The sequence below is a fragment of the Strix aluco genome, chromosome 10, assembly GCF_031877795.1.
Source record: "Strix aluco isolate bStrAlu1 chromosome 10, bStrAlu1.hap1, whole genome shotgun sequence".
In the NCBI taxonomy this organism is placed as follows: domain Eukaryota; kingdom Metazoa; phylum Chordata; class Aves; order Strigiformes; family Strigidae; genus Strix; species Strix aluco.
Genome location: NC_133940.1, coordinates 12534658 through 12555813, shown reverse-complemented (window position 1 = coordinate 12555813; position 21156 = coordinate 12534658). Strand labels below are relative to the sequence as shown.

Here is a 21156-nt window from a genome sequence, read left to right as displayed (position 1 = left end):
TTTGGTCCTTGATTAATTAATGGCTTGACACTGTGAAACTAAGAATTTTCCCAACAGCATCATATTCAGGGAAGAGCAATTATAAGCTAGGGATTGAAACCACTAAATGTACTATGCATACACAGTTGGACTCTTTCTTATTCCACTGAACTAAATTAGTGATTAATAACATTTTCACCAAAAAGCTGAGCAAATCCAGGAATAATAGTAAACCAAATATATTACATAGTCAGATGTGGGTTTCAAAAGGACAGGGGTCAAAGCTGCTGAGGCCTCATGTAGTTAGATAACTACCCAGATAGCTCAGCTCTTCTTTCCATCCAGCTGAGACATCCCCAGCCTTATCAGAGTTATACCCCTGACCTTAGCTGCTGAGCATTAGAACAGTTCCCTTCTGACATAACAGCTTTTGGCTGGAAGTTCATCAAGTCAACATTTATTTTTAATAACCAGATTACCAACAGGTGTTGGATGTGTCCCCCCCTCCCCATTCCCTGTTGCTGACTCCCTACCCTGGGGCTCTGGTATTTGTTGTCTAATGAGAGTGCCTGTAGCCAGTTCCCAGAACAGACCCTGTCCATGGCTCAGCATTTTTACTGGGAAGAGAAGAGGCAACACCCTGCACTAGCTGAGTGATAACTGGCCGTTTCAGCCAGTTTTTCAAGTAAGTTGCTACGCTACAATTGAAGTGCTACAGGCAGAAAGGGTATCTGAAACAGCAGAGCCCTTGCCAGAAGTGGTCAGTGCTTCCTACAAGATCTTCCTGCAAAACATTAAGGTTTTTTCCACACTTGGGCCCTTCTCTTTGCTGCTCTGGGGGCTCCTCTGGTGTCTTTACCAGAAGCACGTCAGGTCTGCCGCCACCATTCCTATGTGAGGACAGTCCCTGGACAAGTCAGGAAGCTGCGGACTGGGTCTGTGAGCAGCGTTAGAACCCCAGTGCCAACTGACACCATCGTGAAGGAGGAATGGTGACAAACAAGATTTTTTTGTCCTCTTTATGTTCTTCCTGGAAAAAATCAACTTACTCAAACACATAAAACTAACTTTAGTTTCTTTGAAGGTGACTTCCTCACTCAGCCAATTCACTGAATATAGGTAGCATGCAATTTTCCAGATGGCCATTAATGTTCAAGCATAGGAAAACACAGTTTGATTATTGCATTCTAACTGCTCTATTGCACAAGTATGTTATGAAAGATAAAGTTATGTAAATATCATAGTGGATTTCAATATTTCCTATTTAACTGTTTACTGTAAGCATGTACAATGTCCCAAAAATTCATTTATGTAGAAAAGATGTGAGCCAGCATAACATAGTTTTAACATCCTTTTGCTTCTTTACAATAAAACAGATGATGATCCTTAATTTTTCCTTTACTAACATAAAACCTTCCACTTTGACTCACAGTCCTTATGCTGAGAGACAATTCGGAGAGTTTTATTTTACAAACAGTGAACACAGGCCTGGATTCTTTTGTCATTGTTTGGCTGCTGTACTTACAGAATTTAATTTTGGTAGATCAGAGCATTCTCCTTTCTAAACACACTTTATAGGTTCAGTAGTGAAATATCATCAACCACGTATCCTAGTCCACCACCTGATCCCAACAACCTGCGTTGGGGGCTCACAGAATTACTGTCGTCACAATGACTGGCCAGCCCATGATAGAAGTGATAGTCTACCCTTGGACAAGCTCAGTGCATTTGGTAGTCTTAGTGCTGGCTCCAGGGGACCATAACAAAAATAGAGGGAATTAAAGAATCTCTTTGTTTGCAATTCAAATAAATATAACAAGGGCAAAGGAGACACAAAACCCGAACTCTGCTCTTAAGACTGCAAGATGATAAAAAGGAATCTGACAGGATAGCGTGTGGGAAAGCAGGGATTATCACTGCTTGGGTCATTACTGCTTGAATCTAAGGGCTTGTCTGCAGTTTTACTAGCATAGCCGGGCTGCCACGTATCTGCTGGCACAAGTATGCCATGGGAACACTCTGATACGGGAAAAAAGAACATTGTTCCCAGTTTAGTTTATATTGCTTCAGAAGCCGTTTAAGATAAAGGAAAAAGATGTCACTCATCGCAAGAACATCTGAGAAGATGTTTAGCAGCATAATTATAGTGATTTGAATTCATGCATCGTTATACACCTATGTAATTTTCCTGTAGATTGCATTGGAAATCTTGAAACAATTTAGTGGCAGTCATTTCATCAATGTTACAAGTAAACTGGTTAGTGAGACAGATCTTTGCTGTATCACAAAACATGGATTATTGGTATTTCCCATATGAATAGACTGCTCTGGATTAACAGAAGTTTGTTAGAAAACCACTGGAAAAAACAGAGCTCCTAATACCGTTATGCTGAGCGGCAGCGCAATGAGACGGTGAGGTGGCAAGGGCTACTCTAAGCTATTAGTGGTAAAGACGCTTTTTCCAGGATCTAGCTATAAGTGCACAGGTGATTTGCAAATGGAGCCCAAAAGTCTCACAAACAGTCAGCAGCAAAGCAGATCCCCTGGAGAAAGTCAGATGCAAACTGGTCAGTTCTTAAACAAAGGATGAATTTTTAGAGATTTTCTAAAGATTTTCCCTAAAATTCCCCAAAAGCTGCAGTTATTAGGGAAGGTGGAAGTCACATAGGATGCACATGAAACCTCTCTGGCCACTGGACTTCACTGCTGGAGGAACTGGAATTGTAGGAAATGAACCCAAAACATCCCAGTGGGGCTGTTCTATGGCCTGAAGCGGGAGGTGTTCCAGCCCAAGAGATGTGCGAGCTCAGCCTGAGAGCTGCAGGAGGAGAAGTTAGCGATGTACCTTTGGTGTGAGCGTGACTAGCAAAGACTACGCTTCTGGGGATGGCTCTTGCTCTGTTTGGAGAGGGAAGGCAAAGCAGGGAGAGGAAATTGCTGTAATGCAGAACAGCAGTATGAAATACTGTTGTGGAAAGCTTGGTGTGCAAGCCAAAGGAGTGCCCTGATGGGGGACGGAGGGCCCAGCTGGGGTAAGGAACATGGCATCTGATGTTACCTCATACCATGTGCAGGGCAGGGCTACGTTTCTGCGTGGAGCCTCGCCATTACTCTCAAGTTCTCACACATACCGTGGTGCATAGCAACTCATCTGCTGGGCCATCTGCTGAGCTGCCTGCGTACTCGAATTAGGACTGCAACTTTTCATTCCTACGTGCAGCCTTTCAAATTTTACACCCTCCCATTTGAAAACTTTCTCCTCCTGCTTGATCGATTACATCACCCATCCTCACCAGCTGGGACTGACTGCTACAATAGTAGGTGTTTAGCAGGCTTCACACTGTCTCTCACCCTTCAGATTAATAACCTCACCTAGGGGAGAAGCATCATGTGCACTTGCCTTTCATTCTGTCTGTTGCCCCATCAAATGGGATCATCATTTCAAAGATGGTACGGGAATTGCCCAGCCAGCGGACAGCAGTCAGCATCTGCTTTTGTATTATGTATTTCTAGGTCCTCAGCATGCTGCTGGCTGTGAGTCATGCAAATCTTATGCCAGGCAAAGCAAAAATGGCTGCACCATGCATAGATTTGATTTCTCAAATAGAAAGTGAGATTTTTCAGTGACAGTTTACTCTTTTTAAGAAGTTACCAATTTCTCTGCAACTCTGCTTTTATTTTTCACCATAATTCTATCTGGCTGTAATCTCTTTGAGTGGAAAGTTTTGTGCAAAGGATGTTACACAAAATAAAGTGAAATTGTGCATTTTAACGTATTTTTATCCATTCATTGTCTCCAGTTTCCAATTACATGCTGGTAAATGTTGCAGTTTCCTTACCACATACCACCTCTCCCAGTTGCACTGGAGCTACCAGGAGCTCTGATAATGGCAGATCTGGAGTTTTCCATCGGGAGGCAAAATCCTCCTGTCTGCTTTTCTCTTCCCATTCCCTCGTTGCTGAGGACCATGGCTCTGTGCTTGATCTGCATGCAGCCAATTGATACAGAAGCTGAAAAGCCTGAAGCTCAACTGTGATATTCAAGTTCAGTGTTCAATGAAGATGACATATCATCAGTCATAAGGAACTGTTGTTAGCAGTAAGGAATATGTAGTGGAAACAGCTCAGACTATTTAAATGTTCCCTATAAATATGGTCATAATAGGTTGGAATTTGAGACTGCATTTCTTTGGCTTCTGGTTTGTCCTTAAGCTCCAATATTGCTAGAGAACATGAGGTGCCATTTCTATTTCAGGATATTTTTTTCTGATGAGTCTAAGTACTTTATATCTGAAATCTTTTCAGAGAGGACAAAGAGATGTTCCAAGCAGATTTGTGCAAACTGATAAATGCAAGTGAAAGCTTCAGATCTAACCTTCCAGTTTGACTGCGCACCTGCCCAATTCCAGCAGCTTATTAAAGCCAATGTTTACTTGGCCTTTCTGTCCATTATGGATGCATTTTATTTTGGAAGGTAAAAGTTTCCTGCTTGATGGTAGACTCAGTTGTGCTACATCACCATACTTACTTGCTGCTATTGCTGTGTAGGGTCATATGCCTCTTCTTCTCTGTCCCAGCAATGAACCATGAAGACCCTGCCCTAAACTGGCACTGTAAACTAGATCTGGAGTGATTCTGCATGACCATGTTTCCACTCAGAGCAGGTACCTTGACTGCAGCAACCCTAGGTACAAGTCAGAAGTGGCCAGCTGCCCTGCAAAAAAATGATCCTAGGCCTTATGACCATTAATAGTACAAGGTCTTGTATCTGAGTGCTTTCCTCTGCTCCTTATCTTTTATTCCTACACATAGACAGCACATAAAACAGTTACTTTCTTAAAAAAACCCCAATCTCTGAACTGAAACCTACAACGATATGCTCATATAGAGATCCCAGTTCCATTTCCAAATCCAGTAAACCCGAGGAACGAGTCAAACTGAAACCTGCCTGTGGGTGCACAGTAAATTCTGAGCATATGAGAATTAGGGCCACCACTGCTGAAATCTTCACATAGCTCAGGTTGCTCAACTACATGCAAATCATTTGCTTGGAAATGTTCCTGAGACTTATCACTGGGGTGCATCTCTATGACTATCCCTCTCCATCAGTGTATTCTGGAAAGGACTGCACAGCTACCACTTCGCGCAAGCTTGCTCTGGCTCTTCACCTCCCAAACTTGTGTTGCCCGATCTCGAATGGCAAGTTTCACTAAAGCATCTCTGAACCCACGACAAGGTAAGTGCCATGGTGAGGGGAGTCCTTAAGGATTTAAAGCAGCAGTGTAAAGATATTTAGTCTTCACCTAGCTAACTATAGCTTATCTGAAACCTGGTCACATCTGCCATCTTCTGCCTCGACATAATTTCATTCAGTTTTAACAATCAAGCTGTTCGCCCCAACAAAGAGCACAGGCAAACATCATTGCAGCCCTCTTGGAATACTCTAATGGGTAAACAGCTTTAATTTACCAGCCAGCAAAGCAAGTTTACTTACAAAGTTTAGAAGATCATTTCGAGCACAAAGGACCTGGAAATACAATGAAAGACAAATAGGTCCTTTAGGAGGATAACATAACAGAACTGCAGAGGGTGTAATTCATCCTCCTTTCCATTTAGCAATGCTGCTGCTGATGGTTAAAACTGGGAAATTTGCTGAGCATGGGCAACAAAGCCCTGGAAAGGACAGGCTGTAGGTTGCACTTCTCCCGGCTGGAGATTTCTGTGTAGAAAATGCCTGGTAAAATCTTATTCACACTGAAGACAGATAAATCATAATAATTGCTCTTTAGAGTCTGAGATAAATGCAGTCTCTGGCAAGGGTAAAGGATTTGACAGAGCCCAAACGAGGGTTTGAACTCCGTAGGGGACAAGAAAGCCTCTAACATCCTCTCCTTCAGTCTGAGGCTGAATGCTGGTTGTGCTAGAAAACAAGAAATGTCTCCAATCACAGCAGCAGCGAACTCCTAATGTAAGTAAATAAACAACCCTTATGGATCCTAAACTACTTGTTCATTTTCTGACACAGAACCTCAGACATTCTGTGGACATATCTCAAGGTCTAAGGCACTAGGGGTTGGCTTGTGGCTGAAAATTAGGAAAGTTTCTTATTAAACCAGCTATTCACATCCCTCGTGTTAGGAAACACTCCTAGCCATTCAAATTCCAGCCCTCCATTCAAGGAGTGTTAACAGATAAAATGAAAATTTAAAACCCCCTGCAATTTAGGAACAAGACTAAATGTACTTATCAGCACTGGCTCTTGTTGTACCCTCTAATTTAATCCTCCTATGTAAGTTTTATGGTAAATGTGGGATTTTCTGGAATGCCTCAGATCCAAAGGTCTCTTGGGTAGGGGGCACATTTACATTGTTTCTTTGTAGGAAAGTAACAGATTTGTGGAACTACAAAAATACCACAAAGAAATCTCTAATGGGATTGCATGCACTGAACTGGTTTAGGTTATGGCTGTGGGCTTCTTCCCTAATTCACAAAGAAATCAGATGCCTCATATTATTGTCACATTAATAATGTGTTGAATTAACTCACACACGAGCGAGCTTGGTCCGTGTTTCTATGTCCGACCTCCCGCTAGCGGGAAGGTCTGACAGCTCACAGCTGCTCTGCTGCGGGCTCAGGGCTGCCGACGCTCCCGCGAGAGCAGCGGGGCCAAGGGCAAGGCAGGACCAGAGCATCGGGGCGCTGCGCACGCCCGCAGTGACACCCGCAAGGGGCTGGGAGCGGGCTGAGGAGCTTTGTGGCTAGCGGAATGCAGCCCAGAGCATCCAGCATCTGAGATAACATTTTGGACATGAGGTCAAAGGCCGCTGTCTGCCAGCAACAAGGCTGCAGTGCTCGTTCCCAGGATATGGGTTGCTTCTGCTCCAACTGACATGGATGGAGGGAGGACTGGGCTCTATTTTTCACGTCAGTGGCTTGCAGTTCCCACCATTTACTGAATCAGCCGCTGGAGTTTAAATGAGAGCTTGTTGTGCCCAGGTCTGTACATGAGCAGCATATGCAGGCAGCAGGGGGGGGTAAAAATGACCCTGCTGTACAAACGAGGCACTCATGCATGTTCACAAGCCAGGTTTACAAAGATGTTTAGGCAGCAAGCAGGTACCTAGGACTCATTGCACGAGAGCCTAACCATGTTTTTGTACATCTGTAACCTGCCAGGCTGTCCCAAAAAGGATAATGGACTCAAATTTCCAGTTTCTGGCTTTACAGGAGCACATTTTCTCAAAGCTTGCTCCCTCTGTTAGATTCTCCTTTCTGAGCACACCTTTGCAGAGTGAATTTTCATCAGTTCTCCATGCCCTGTGATACCTGGAAGTAGCTATTCAGTTCACAAGTGTCTGAGGTGCCACAGTTTCACCAGTTTCCTTTGCAAATTTGATCTTGCAAAAAACAAAGCAGAAAGACTTAGTGGAACTCCAGAGGCATAAATTTTTAGTACTCTCACATGTCCAGAAATTCTGTTGTAATTTCATTCCAAGTAGTCTGGGGTTAATGAGAGCAAAGAGAATGATAGGAAGGAAAGAAATAATTATATATTCTCTTTTTTCTCAACATGTCCCAAACATCACCTCTGACCTGGCTTTCTATTTCTGGCATGGACTAAACTCCCACTATTTATTTAGCAGCCTACACACCATCACAGTAACATAGCAACAGTACTTTCAGTTGTGAATTTCAAAAAAAAGAAAAAAAATAACATATTTTTCATAAGAAAACTGTTAAAGCACTGCAATCTAGTAACACATCAATAAATGCTTCTATTTTTCCCTTTACAAGCCAGTATTATTAGGTTTCCAGTCTGCAAACCCAATGCAGAGGGATGCACAGGGGAACCAAAGCAGTGTCACCAACACAAAGCCTGTTCTTCCTATGCCAATCAGACTGTCCCCTAACCTTTTTGTTTGTTTATCTTAATGATGTTTCAGCTTGAATATTTCTCAGGCTCAGCACAGACTAAAGCAGGAGCTTGGGGGAGGATACTGAAATAATAATGTGATTTATCTGGTGTTTTCCCCTCACTTTTCAAAAACAGTTCACCGTTATTTTATAATCCATAGCTCAAGGGTGATACAATGCTCAGAGTTATCTGTCAAAAAGGAACATTTTGAAAAGCACAAAGTGAAGTTGAAGTAACAGTCCCATTTTCATCTGACAGTCCAAATCCCACTGTTTTACAGGGAAAGTTAGACAGTGAAGACCTGTAAAAACAGCCCTAGAGTCAGAGGAGTACCCAGTGAAAACATTTTGCAAACCCTATTTCAGTGGGAGCAGAGCGCCTGAGTATCTCAAAAAAGCAATTCCCTGAGCTACTTAAGTGCTTCTTATTTTTAAACCTAAGGCCTCAGTGAGAACTCTTAGGATGGGTTCAGAATGTTGAACTTCTCTTAAGCTTGCAAAGCTTCCACTGTAAATATTAGTAAACAATACAGATGTAGTAGCTGGAATAGCAGTGAGCCCTTCATGAGAAGCAGTGTATGGCTTCTCATGAAACTGTTTCTCCACTGCTACTGTAAACTCAGCTGGCATCTCTTCAGATGCTTTTTCTCATCTCATAGCGTTCTGATCAGCACACAGCCACCTCTGAATGCCGGTGGCTTTTCTGTGGAATCGGCAACAAACAGATCTTGGAAGTGCAGCTTTACAGCAGGCATACACATTCAGCTTTCCTAGCACTTAGAAACTTCTGTAAACTTAGTGGTTTCACTGCACAGTTTGTAAAGTCTGCAAGTAAAACATAGTTCACGCTTGTTCCGAACTATTGGCTTCTCCTTGGCACGACCAGTTCATGTCAGCTTGAAAAAATGGCTTCACAACTGTAAAATCCTTGAACTTCTACAAACAGTTTGCAAGTCTGGTATGTGAAAACAGATTGTTCAGAAACTATGCACTCTGCTGAGATTACAACAGTTGCAAATTTAGAAAGGGTCCCTTTATGGCCATTATTCTGTCCAACAGAAATATGAATACATAACCCACAGTCCCTGAGACTTGGGAGTCACAGGATGAATAATATTTGTCACTAACAAGGCTCACAGAAACTATTGTCTTTTAAAAAGCACTGTCAAAAAACGAGTCAAAAAGCTTCAGATGACAATCTAAGTTCCATTTAAATTAACACCTTCATTTAAGTAATTTAAAATTCATAATAATGACATTTTACTGCCTTTCTGTAAAATGCTTTATGGGAAAGTATGTCCAGTAACTGAAATGAGCTGTTCAAGGCTTTTGTGGAAAGCTACAAAGCAGTTTTGACTGCAGGGGTCAGGTGGGGTTTCTGGCATCAGAAGGGAAGAGAATAACAAAATCTCTAAGAACAGTTGTCTCATTCTAACAATTACAAAGCTACAAATGAGTTAGCCTCAGAAGGGGAGTATTTTTCTGCCATGAAGAGCAGATTTTAAACCTTAGTTTTGCATGGCTATATGTTTGTTGGTTTTTTGTTGTTTTTTCTGATGCAACACAAACTGAAACAAGTCAAGGATATTACTGTAAAGCAGAAAAAAAAAGTTGAAGTATCGCATTTTATTCAACAGTTAAATGAGAGAGTAAAATCTATTTTCTCTGGCTGCATGTAATGTTTTGACATGCAAATTTCATTTCAAAGATGGCATTTTTTCCTTGTCTTATCACATTACTAATTCATTTCCAACTCAAATGAAAAGGACAGGAAAGCAAATAAAACAACTTGTTTCTCTGCTGAGTAACATTATAGGAGTAAACTTGTCCCTTTCCCTAAAAACCTATCAAATTGGCGTAATACATGTTCATAGCATTTTAATGCATTATTGGTAGAAGCAATGTGTTTGTCCATATTATAGTTTTCATGCTACAACAAAGAGTACAGCAAAGTACTACTTGTAATGCTTTTTCCTCTAAGACATGTTTGATTGCATCACTGGTTTAATTACCACTCAACTTAACATTTCCTTCTCTATTTCAAACTAGCACTTTTTTTTAAGTCTCTATTTTTGAATGCAAAGACCTGATAACTTGCGGTTTCTGTTTTGAATAGAAACCAATAGCTGGACATTCCTGTGCACTGAAAATATGTGGTCAAAGATTAAACTTGGGCTTCAGGGCTATTATGGCTCCACCCAAATAAATAGTCCAAGGGAAATTATTCTGCTTAACATTCTGATACACAGGTTGCCAAGAACAGCAGTGTTTTTTAGAAATTATTTTTTTCTTAGAAGTCAGCCTATCTCATTAAACATTGCATTTAAACTACCAAAACATGGTGAAAATGGCAGAAAATGGTCTAGAATAAACATCGCACTTAACCTACCAAAACAAGGTTAAGTGGTGGGAAATGGTCTGATTTGTACTTGGCTAATTGCAAATGTTTAATTCCAGTGATGGAAACTCCTCCCTAAAAAAAATTTTCTGCTGTTATCTTTACCAGTGAGATCAATTTGTTCAAAATTTCACAGAGAAGGGAACATGTAGTCTGCAGCACAGGAACTTCTGTATGAAAGTCTTCATTTTCTCAAAATTGAGTTCTTCCTTAATATCCAAACAGATAGAATATGCGCTGTATTTTAAAATTAAGTAACAGCAGAAAAAATGTAGGTACAAAACTGACAACTAGAACCAGCTAAAAGACTGTCGACTTTCTCCATCACACGGGACTCCTATTCCAGCCAGCCTATAAACTAGAGTTACAAAACTTGCACAAACTGGTTAAATAAATTCAGTTATTTCAAAGAGAGTTCAGGATGTTGATTCCAGCAGGGTATGAAAGGCAGGGACAAAGCTCAAGAGGTGATGCTTTGTAGGAAGCATTTGGAAATAAATAGACTCATGGACAAAAATTAAGTTCAGATTTCTTTTTGATAGTTATTTTTTGGAAACATCCCCCAAATCCCAAACCAGCGGAAGTACTTGACCTCACACAACACTTGGGGATTTCTTTTAGGGGAGGGTGGCACTGTCCTCTGCTGACACCAGCCCAACACTAGATCAGAGGGCAGACGCTCTGCATCCCACCCACCCTTAGCAGTGCTGTCGGACTCTTGTTCCTATTACTTGAGAAAACTCTTCCACTTTACTTTTTCTTCTTAGTGGCCAGTAACTTCCCGTTTGTTCTCCTGATAAATACCAGAACTTCAGCTAAAAATGGAGAAGTCTAGATTCTCTTAGCTTGTAAAACCATAGCAATGGTGTGCTGGGGTCGAGTTCTGGCAGATCCCCCCAACAGTCAGAGACATCCGTCTGCAGCTACTTGCTGCTGTGCCCCTCTGGCAGCACTTACTGCCCCTCGCACAGACACAGCAGGAACGCACACTGCTTTACTGGATTTTTGCATCTGGTACATTAATTTACACCTCAATTTGTCTTCCCAGACCAGACACTCCAAGAACTGTGGTAAGAAGTGCAAGGCTAAAACTTCTAACACAGAGTCCATTTTGGACTCTTGTTCTAGAGATGCTGACAAGGAATTTTGATTTTCAATAACGTTTGAAGAAACCAGTCACTCAAGTAAAGTGGGAAACTTGTCTTTTTTTGAGCAAGTGGTCTTCCCTCATCAATTTGTATAGTACTGAAGATTAAAAATAGCTCCTCAGCTGGGGTACAGCTGTGCAGCATTCACTTAAATGGAGCTGCACTGACTCACAACAAGCAAGCATCTGTATATAGCCCTTTACTATTGCAAACCACGTAACTTAACACTAACAGTAAGTAAATAATGGCGTGGTGTTCACTGGAAGCAGCGGGCAGGCTGCCTAACTACCACTGCTGCTCCTCACAGGTGTGACAAGCTACAGGACAGGGATTTGAGGATAGGTTAAAATGAACTAGCCTGTTAAAAATCCCATCTCCTTCTCCTTACCAGCACATGAACATTGTGTCTTCTCGATGGCACTAGCCTCTTATTTCATTAGGCATCCTCTGTGCCTTCTTCCATGTCTTTTTTCCCCTCATAGTGACTTTTTGCACTGGTTGTAGTAATTCCCTTTTTTTCTAGGCCATGAAACCATTCTCCCCGCTCTCCAATAAACAGAAAATAAATATTACCAGTCAGCGAGCAGATATATTTCCATATGAAAAGTATCAAAAAGCTGGCTGTTCAAGGCTGATGTTACAGAATTGGGATACATGAACACCACCACCCTGAGTCTTCTGAATTTCTAAATTTTTTTTAACAAACGTAAACACTTTTTTCCTTTGTGGCTCTGAATGCCTAATCTAAATCTCTGGTTGGATACATTCAGCAGTAATATAAGGCACTGTGAAACCCATCACACCTGAAGCAGATTCTCCCATGACATCTCATTTCCTACAGAGGCTGGTACTCATGATCCACGAATATCAATACCAAAAATCTCCTGTGGGGCCAGGTTTTCCTCCTGCGGGGCTGAGTGTCAAGCTGTGCCTGATGCTTAGCATTTTTTGTCTAGAGCATGATGGACTTCACCTCCACCACCACCACTTCCTAGTATTTGGTAGCAGCTTCTGCCTCTCTTGCCCCTGCCCCACACCCAGCTCCCCTAGAGCTTCAGGGGTTCCCCGGCACTCCTCAGGCCCACGCAGCCCCGACCGGTCGGTGAGAAAAGCTGGAACCAAGTGGGGGAATGAGAGCAGCACAGCTTTCAGGTCATACTTAGGGGACAAAGAACTGCAACACACACCAAATGCTCTCCCAGGAGACTCCTTGCCCAACTGCCTCTTTAGATAGGCTGACGTGGTGGATTCATGGTTCAAGTAGCAGACAGAGGCAAAAGCACTGTATGTGCTATTAAACCATATTAGAGTATTTGCTTGCTGAAGTGAAGCTCCCTGTGCTTTCTAATGAATTCTCTGCATTTAGCATTAAGCTCTCTGTTTTTACAGAAAGTTACGCTTGGGTAATTAATCTCATGTTCGTTTCCTGCACATGTAAGAGAGCAGCCTTTGTTAGGGAATGATAAGACACTTCTAAGAATAGTGCTACTAAGAGCATCAGCTTTGTGAGACATTGCAGGAAAAATATAGACTCTTAACACCTGCTTTTCACCTTTCAAAGTTTTGAAAATAACGTTCTGCTTACCTAGAGCCCAATTTTGAATTGTTTATGCATAGAATAATTGCTTGCATTGGCAAACAAGCATAAATAAAGGCATACTTTGGTCTTTAGGCTCCAATCTTGTAAAAATCTATTTGTTTAATTTTACAAACACTAAATATTCTCAGTGGCTTCAGTGGGGCTATCTGCAGTTCCCAGTCTCACAACCTGAATTCATCACTTGTCTGGTCTCTTAATTACAGATTCCACTGAAATTTATTGGATTTTCTTAGTGATTGTAATAGATTGAGAATTAAGAATTTATCAGTGTGTCAAACGAGACCCTCAGGCCCGACCTTACAAAGGCCGGATGCTGAACTCAGGAAAATGTAAACTGGGAGACAACCCCGTGAGCGTGAGCGCAACAGTCACTCCAGTGTAAGAGAGGTCCCATGAGCGGCAGCCCCAGCCTGCGTTTGAGGCTCCCTGGAAGCTTCAGCTCAGACCATGGGTATTGCCGGCTGAACACAAAGGGTGGTGTAAAGCTTGGGGATTTATGTATGTTGTCAGTTCAGAACCAGAGCCAACACCATTCTCCTGTAAGCGGTTGACACTTGACACCTACTGAAGTCAGTTTAAACAGTCATTGTTTTAAAGCTTGTGTTGTTTTTAAGCAGTCACTGTGGTTCAGCCTGAGCTATCTACCACCTCAGTGCAAGATGCACAAGCTACCATGCTGGTGAAACTATATAAAAAGTGGAGAAATAATAGTTTACAGCGAGTAAGAGACAATGTCCATTGGGTTTGTAGCATCCAGTCATATGAGAAAGGACATTAATCTTTGCTGTACTTGCAGTACATTTCTTCCTGCTTTATTATGGACAAAGGAGTAGTTTATCCTCCTAACCAGAAAACAAAGCCTAATCTGCAGAGATCTGGCTAATCTAGAGGTTGATGTTTGAAGAATAACATAGACCCCATTTCCCTAGGTTTTGTAGTGCAAAATCTGAGCAGAGCAGACTGCAACTAGTCTCGTGAGCTGATCAGAGCCCCTGTTGTGACTATTATCTTGACTGTATAATGGGGGCTTTCAAATCCCAGCTTTATCACATTCTGTTTTCTCTACTTTGCCCTTTTATGAATATTGAGTCATCAAAAATAGCTTCACTGACAGAGTTACTAATGATACCAGCTGGGTGAATCAGTGGCTCTTACATTGTCTAGTGCCTGCTGTACAGTGCTATTAGTACACTCGTTACAAAATGTAACAAAAACTAGATATCCATATTTTATTTGCAGCTCCCTTGAGACACATCATAGTGGTTATTTTAGAATTGGAAAATGCTAACTGAACAAAGCAAATATTCAGCCATTTCAATGCAATACTGTGATCTAAAAGAAGAAACTCTGGCTTAGAATAAAAGTAAATTCTAACATCAGTAAATTATCCTTTCTCCTAGTTTTCAGTGCAGAGAAAAAATACACTACCAAACGATATCTACCACATTCTTCACGAGACAGTTATTCCTCATATTACTCTAAAAAGCCAACATCAGCAGTCCAGAAAAAATGCTGATAAACAGAAGTGAATACGACAAATGATGTAAGCTGTGTATATGGTTTGGGAGTGTGATAGACACATACGGTGGCATCCTTCTAGTCCAGTGCAGTGCTCTGGGGTAAGTTAGAAGTGCATGACTCAAATGAGTGTTACCGATTCCAAAAGTGTAACAACATAACAACATGCCTGATGAAGAACCATCACAAATGAGTATGCAAAATGGCCCACGGTGGGCTTACATTTTTAATGGTGTCCCAAGCAATTTTTTAAGGCTCCTTTATTTCCACGCGGAGTGCCTTCCTCACAGCCCTGCAATAATAGTTTCCTATGTTTGCAACACTCCCCCCCCCCCCCTTTTTTTTTTCTTTTTTTTTTTTTTTTTTCAGAAAAACAGGCAGGCAGATACAGAACGAAACAAGGGGCCCCCTTTACACATAATGCGGTTGCAGCTCTCCATGCATACAGTGCTCGCTTCTTCTCACCAGCTCCCTTCACCTTTCAGCTATCAGGAACTTCACAGCATGGCATCTTCCAGCACCTCTTTATCACGGACAAAAAGTAAAGCTTTCTGCTAGCAACTGCATCTGGCATACTAAATCAGTAAATAAAACTATTGCAGATGTTGCCTTTAGCAAGTGCCATAGAAATTACAGAGCATCTTAACAAAGCAGAGCCTCAGAATGTAAAGTATTAGTTTTTTCAGGAGGTTCTTGCCCTTCCCTGGAAAAGTGATATCTGAAATTCTGTTACAACAATTCTGTTAGTTACGGCAACATTAACTGAAACCGAAATGTGGTTTTTAACCTAAGATCTGTTGCATAACAACTGAAGTGTTATAATCTTACGAGCCGGGAAAGGTTAATTCCAAAGGGCACAAGAATATCGGTGGAAACTAAAATACTCCGTAAAAGCGCACGGACTTGTAAACCTTTTTGTTTTGGTCCAAGGCGAAGCCGAACCAGGCGAGACATTTCAAAGGAAGAGTAAGACACCGAGCACATGCCGAAATCCCTTTAGCCAGGAAAAAATATCAGCAGAGCCTCTGCACTTACGTATCTCTTGAGTTTCTTCTCGGGGGGTGATTTAATGAGCCATCCAGTGCAAACGACGTCCCCTGAGCTCATCTTCCCCCCCGGCGCGGAGCGGCGACGCGGGAGCCAGGGTGCGGGCTGCGTGTGCGTGTGCGCTTGTGTGTGTGTGTGCGCGCTTGTGTGTGCGTGTGTGCGTGCGTGTGTGTGTGTGTGTATTGTTCCCAGCCAATTTGAAACCAGCAGTAATCAGCTTCCTTCAGCTGTGCTCTGATACTGCTCCAGCCCGAGGAGGAAGTCATGACATTGATCACTGACACGGCCAGCCCTCCCTCCGCCGCAAACACAATGCAACACACCGAGCACGTGATGGGCGGCCGGGGCTCGCCGCCACGCAGCCGGCGGCTGCGACACCCCCCGCCACCGCCACCGCCACCGCCAGCGCCAGCGGGCGGCTCCCGCGCCGGCCCCGCCGCCCGCCCCGGCGATGCTGACAGCCCCTGCCCGGGGGAGCGGGGAGGGGGGGGGCGAGCGGCGCGGCGGGGCTGTGGGAGCTCCGGCAGCAGCGGTGGCCGCGGTGGCCCCCGCGCAGCGCTGGCTCGGGCGGGGCCGCGGGCGGGGCCGGCCCCGCCGCCCGGGGAAGGGCCGTGGCCCGGCGGTGGCGGCGCGGGCGGAGGGCTGGGCGCCGCTCCGCGCCTCTGCGCTGCTCTGCGCGCACCCGAACGCCGCTTCAGCTCCCACCGCCCGCCCGGGCTGCCGCTTCCAAACTTCGTCAGTTTGCGGATCCGAAGGTTTTTCAGCGGCGTTCGGTCCCCTGTATGAATTTACTACGAATAAACTTGATTTTTCTGGTCACACCGTTGCAGATTTTTTAGAAACTGACTTTTTCAGAAGTGACTTCAGCGAGACGGGTTGCCATTCCACGGTCACAACCGACAAGATACGACCGCAGAGCGCATAGCGTTGCCGGTACCCTTGGAGTTAGTGCCTCTCCCCAGGATGGGAAACTCCCGGCGCTTCAAGGACAGGGCAGCTTGTGTTCATTTTTAAGAAGTTACTTATGGCTTAGATTTAAAGCGGGCACAGTGACTCTTCACTGGTTTTTACTAGTCTGTAGTTTCTGAGGGGTCTCATATACCTCTGCCTCAGCACAGCACACGGTAGAGCCTGGCCCTGCAAGGTGTGGTTAGCGGTATATCAGGCCTGGGGGAGAGTTTAACGTTTCTACAGAATTTTTCACAGCTGTGCTGGAGCTCTTTGGCAGGGCAGGCTGACTACAGCTTGCAGTGTCACTGCTGAAATCTGACAAGCTGGAAACCATGCTTGTTTTTTTTCAAAATTTTAAGCAAAAATGTTGTGGCGATATGTATTTATTGTATTTAATATAATATGTACTATACATGGCGTATAATATATAAATATATGCCCTATGTACATTTACATAGCTGTACAAATAAATCTGTGTAAACTCATAGCATCCCTGTTGCTACTGCTTTACATTATCACCAGTCTTAAAAGAATCTTGCTATAAATGAAAACTGTCATGGATAAACTAGAAACACTGGATTTCAAATGTGCTCTGACTTCTCTAGATAGGTTTTTGTCTGAGAGTGACTTCCATGCAGCCTTGCAATATTATTTAATTCCCAGCGTGATGTTCTACTACTGCCTTCACTCAGCTCCATATATCTTTTATCCACAGTGATGTTTTAACAACTTCACATGTTTAATAGCAGGTTTGTGAACAAGGCTTTGTAATGCTCCTCCTTGGAGAGATGTATCCAGCCATGGAACTTATTTAGGGAAGGAGAGTCACACTTTCCTTCCACATGTGACTTGACTGTGTCACTCTGACAGATACGATAGCCCTAAAGACTTTAAAACTTCAGTCTGCCAGAACAAAGTGAATTGTGACATAATTCATGTGTTATACCTGCAGTGCCATAACAATACCCATCTTTTACCAGATCATTCTTCAGACAGATGGGGGTTCCCCTGTCAGGTTCCTCGTGCAGCTGCATAACCACTTGCAATGAGGCAGGAGAGGAGGTGGGGAGGGGGCAGGACAGGGTGGTGAGGAACCTGGACTGCCAAAGGGATCTAAACACTGAATACCAAACCACAGCCTTAAACAGAGCTCTGGCTCCGTCTTCTCTTGCGCTTGGTGGTAGTGCTGCCTAAATCACCAGTAGTCTCCATCTCTTACTCCACTTGTCGCTGCCCTTCCACTATCTCCTCCATTACACAGGGTATTTGTGTGGCTACATGATGAACTGAGTCAGAAAACTGTTTGGAAAAGAATGAGTCAAAAAAAGGAGGTGATTTTCCAGCTGGATCAGGACTAGTTTCCTATTCTGATAAACGCTGTGGCCTACTACACACTCAGACCTGGCCAACAGAGGGGGTGATGCAGGGACAGTAATAAGAAATCAGTAGTTGCTTAAATTGGCACTTCTGCCCAAAAACCGCTTGCTGAGTGGTAGCCATGGTGACAGGGAGGGGTACAGTGATTCTGTTCCCTGCTAGATGTGTCACTCCTCTGTCAGACAGCTCCTGTCCTCACTGCTGGAACAACTCAGCTGTTTGTGAAGCACCTGCTGAACTACTTGCATGTTGAAGCTCAGAATATTCAGAATAAATAAAATCTGTGCCAGTTTACTTATGGTGCCAGTAGCCTGAGGGGAAATACAGGAAGCCAGAAATCATAATTAAGCAGAGCATGTGGGGGTTAACATGTTTGTTATGAAAGCTGCTGTGCCTTCTTGGTATTTGTGCTCCAAATATTAAAAGAACAAATAAAGTTATTTTCTTTCCCTAATGATTTTAATTGTGCTGATAATGTGTCACTCACGCATGTGTCTGAAAATAGAAGGTTTAAAAATGAATGGTATCTAGCCCTGTTGGAAGAAGGGGGATTTCACTTTTGTCCTGCTCCATGCACAGATTTTTCAACCACTTTCTAATTATAAAATTCTTTACTTAAATCCTTCATCATGATGGTGAATGACAGGGTCTTTGTTTTTAAAATCTTACAGTTGAAGACATATGTAGAGAGTGAGTTGAGGCTGGAAACAGAATGGAAAGTGAAGGGAACGAAGAGCAAAGCAAAATTGATTTTGGCTGATCATTTCTGTGAAACCCTTGGGGTGTTCTATTTTAGTTCCAGCTTTTGCATTTATCCATTAGTATTTAGTTTCGGACTTTAAATATCTTTTGTATATGCTGAAATCACTGGCAAAACCCAATTTAAAAAGTTTAAAAATAAAATATTTTCTTAGTATTACTGCATTGCCTAAAGGTTTGAAAGTGTAGAATTACATATATTTGCTTAGCTTTATTTGTCTCACTTTTAAAGCTTTTATTTTATACATATCACATGGTTACCTTGAAAGAGATCAGATTTTGCTTGGTAACAATAACTTCAGCCAGTAGTACCAGCCTCCCCAAATCTGCTGTAGGCAGAGCTACAGGAATGTTCTCAAAAATGACTGACCATTGAAAAAACCCAAAACAAAATGACTTGCAGTTAGGATAAAATCCTCTTTCTTTCTACATGAGATCAAAGCCAGTGTTAGCAAATCTTCAGTCTGACAAGACAGAATTTTTTTCATGCTGTGACACTTCCTAGAATAAAGTCAAAAGCTGAGAAGCCTTCATGGATATGAACTGTAGACATGATTACAGAGGAAGTAAAACTAAATAAAATGTAAAACATAAAATTGATACCCCAGGAGGTAAAGTCATTCTCTGTTCTACACAAATCGTACAGGTCATTCATGTTCTGATGTGTCTCAATCAAATTTCAGGAATCTGTCTTTATTTGGAACATGCTAGAGTGTTTGTCCTTGTGGTGGGTTGACCTTGGATGGAGCCAGGTGCCCACCAAGCCACTCTCTCACTCCCGTCCTCAGCTGGACAGGGGAGAGAAGATACAGCAAAAGGCTCCTGGGTTGAGATAAGGACAGGGAGAGATCACCCAGCAGTTGCTGTCATGGGCAAACCAGACTTGACTTGGGGGAAATTAATTTAATTTATTACTAATCACATCAGAGAAGTATAATGAGAAATAAAACCAAATCTTAAAAACACCTTCCCCCCACCCTTCCCTTCTTCCCAGGCTCAACTTCACTTCCAATTTCTCTACCTCCTCCCCCCAAAATAGCGCAGGGTGATGGGAAGTGGGGGTTGTGGTCAGTTCATCACATGCTGTCTCTGCCACTCCTTCCTCCTCACGGAGGACTCCTCACACCCTTCCCCTGCGTGGGGTCCCTCCCACGGGAGACAGTCCTCCAGGAACTGCTTCAATGTGAGTCCTTCTCACGGGCTGCAGTCCTTCAGGAACAGCCTGCTCCAGCGTGGGCTCCCTGTGGGGCCACAGCTCCTGCCAGGAGCCTGCTCCAGCACAGGCCTTCCACGGGGTCACAGCCCCCTTCGGGCACATCCCCCTGCTCTGCCATGGAGTCCCCCCGGGGCTGCAGGTGGGTGTCTGCTCCCCCGTGGAGCTCCCTGGGTGCAGGGCACAGCTGCCTCACCATGGGCTGCACCACGGGCTGCAGGGGAACCTCTGCTCCGGTGCCTGGAGCACCTCCTCCTCCCCCTCCTTCACTCACCTTGGGCTCTGCAGGACTGTTTCTCTCACATATTCTCACTCCTCTCTCCCAGCTGCTGTTTCACAGCTGGTTTTCCCCCTTCTTAAATACATTACCCCAGAGTTGGTACCACCATCACTGATGGGCTCAGCCTTGGCCAGCGGCAGGTCCATCTTGCAGCCGGCTGGCATTGGCTCTGTCGGATACAGGGAAGCTTCTGGCAGCTTCTTACAGAAGCCACCCCTGCAGCACCCCCACTTCCAGAACCTTGCCACACAAACCCAATGCAGTGCTCACCAGACTAACCTCATATGCACCGCTAGCAAAGATCGGAGTAAGCGTGATCAGTTTGACCCCGAATCTGTGTGCAATTCACATCAGCCAGATACCTAAGAGGAATTCTCTGCTTATCGTGAAAGTACTGGTCTACTCCTCTCCTTTCCTAACTTAGGCTACTGATGTTTCAGAGAAAAACAACACTTGACTACTAATAAACCAGAAGAGAACAAACTGGCTCATTGCATTTGATGGGAAATTCCTTCATGACCCTACGGGCAACTGATTTAAAGAAGTGTGTGTGCTATTTAAGCTTGCCCATTTCCATGTTGTAGAGCAACTGGTGGTATTATTATTAATATTGAGAGCAGTGAAAGTACTTGCTCCCCTGGAGACAGAAAAATAATTGGGATGAGAGGATGGGAAGAATCGGGAGGATTTATTTTGTTCACCGATTTCTAGGTATCAAAGCAGGAAGAGTTATCTAGACTGACATTCCCACAAGCATATATATTTTTCCCAGAATCTAGCCCCACATTTAATTTACAAAACCCTGCAAGGGTTGTGAAGGTTGAGGTGCATGCAAGAGAGAGCCATAGCCCTGGGAGAACAGCTCTTTTCTCTCATCTAGTGACTGATCCCTGTTTACATATGGAGCTCGCACCACACTTACTCAGCAAAATGCTAACATGCCTCTGCAGCATTCCCACAGCAAGCAGAAAA

At 43.5% G+C, this 21156-nt stretch overlaps 1 protein-coding gene across 2 annotated transcripts in view; it reads right to left on the bottom strand.

Moving 5' to 3' along the window:
• Nucleotides 1–16118, bottom strand: part of GAB3 (GRB2 associated binding protein 3) — a 68912-nt gene extending 52794 nt beyond the window's left edge. The window contains exon 1 of one of the 2 annotated variants that reach the window (XM_074835277.1): nt 15593–16118. In XM_074835277.1, coding sequence (XP_074691378.1) covers nt 15593–15664 — 72 coding nt within the window. In that variant the 5' untranslated portion in view covers nt 15665–16118. The remainder of the gene's footprint in view (nt 1–15592) is intronic. The other variant, XM_074835278.1, reaches the window with a different exon arrangement.
• Between the last annotated feature and the right edge of the window lie 5038 nt (nt 16119–21156).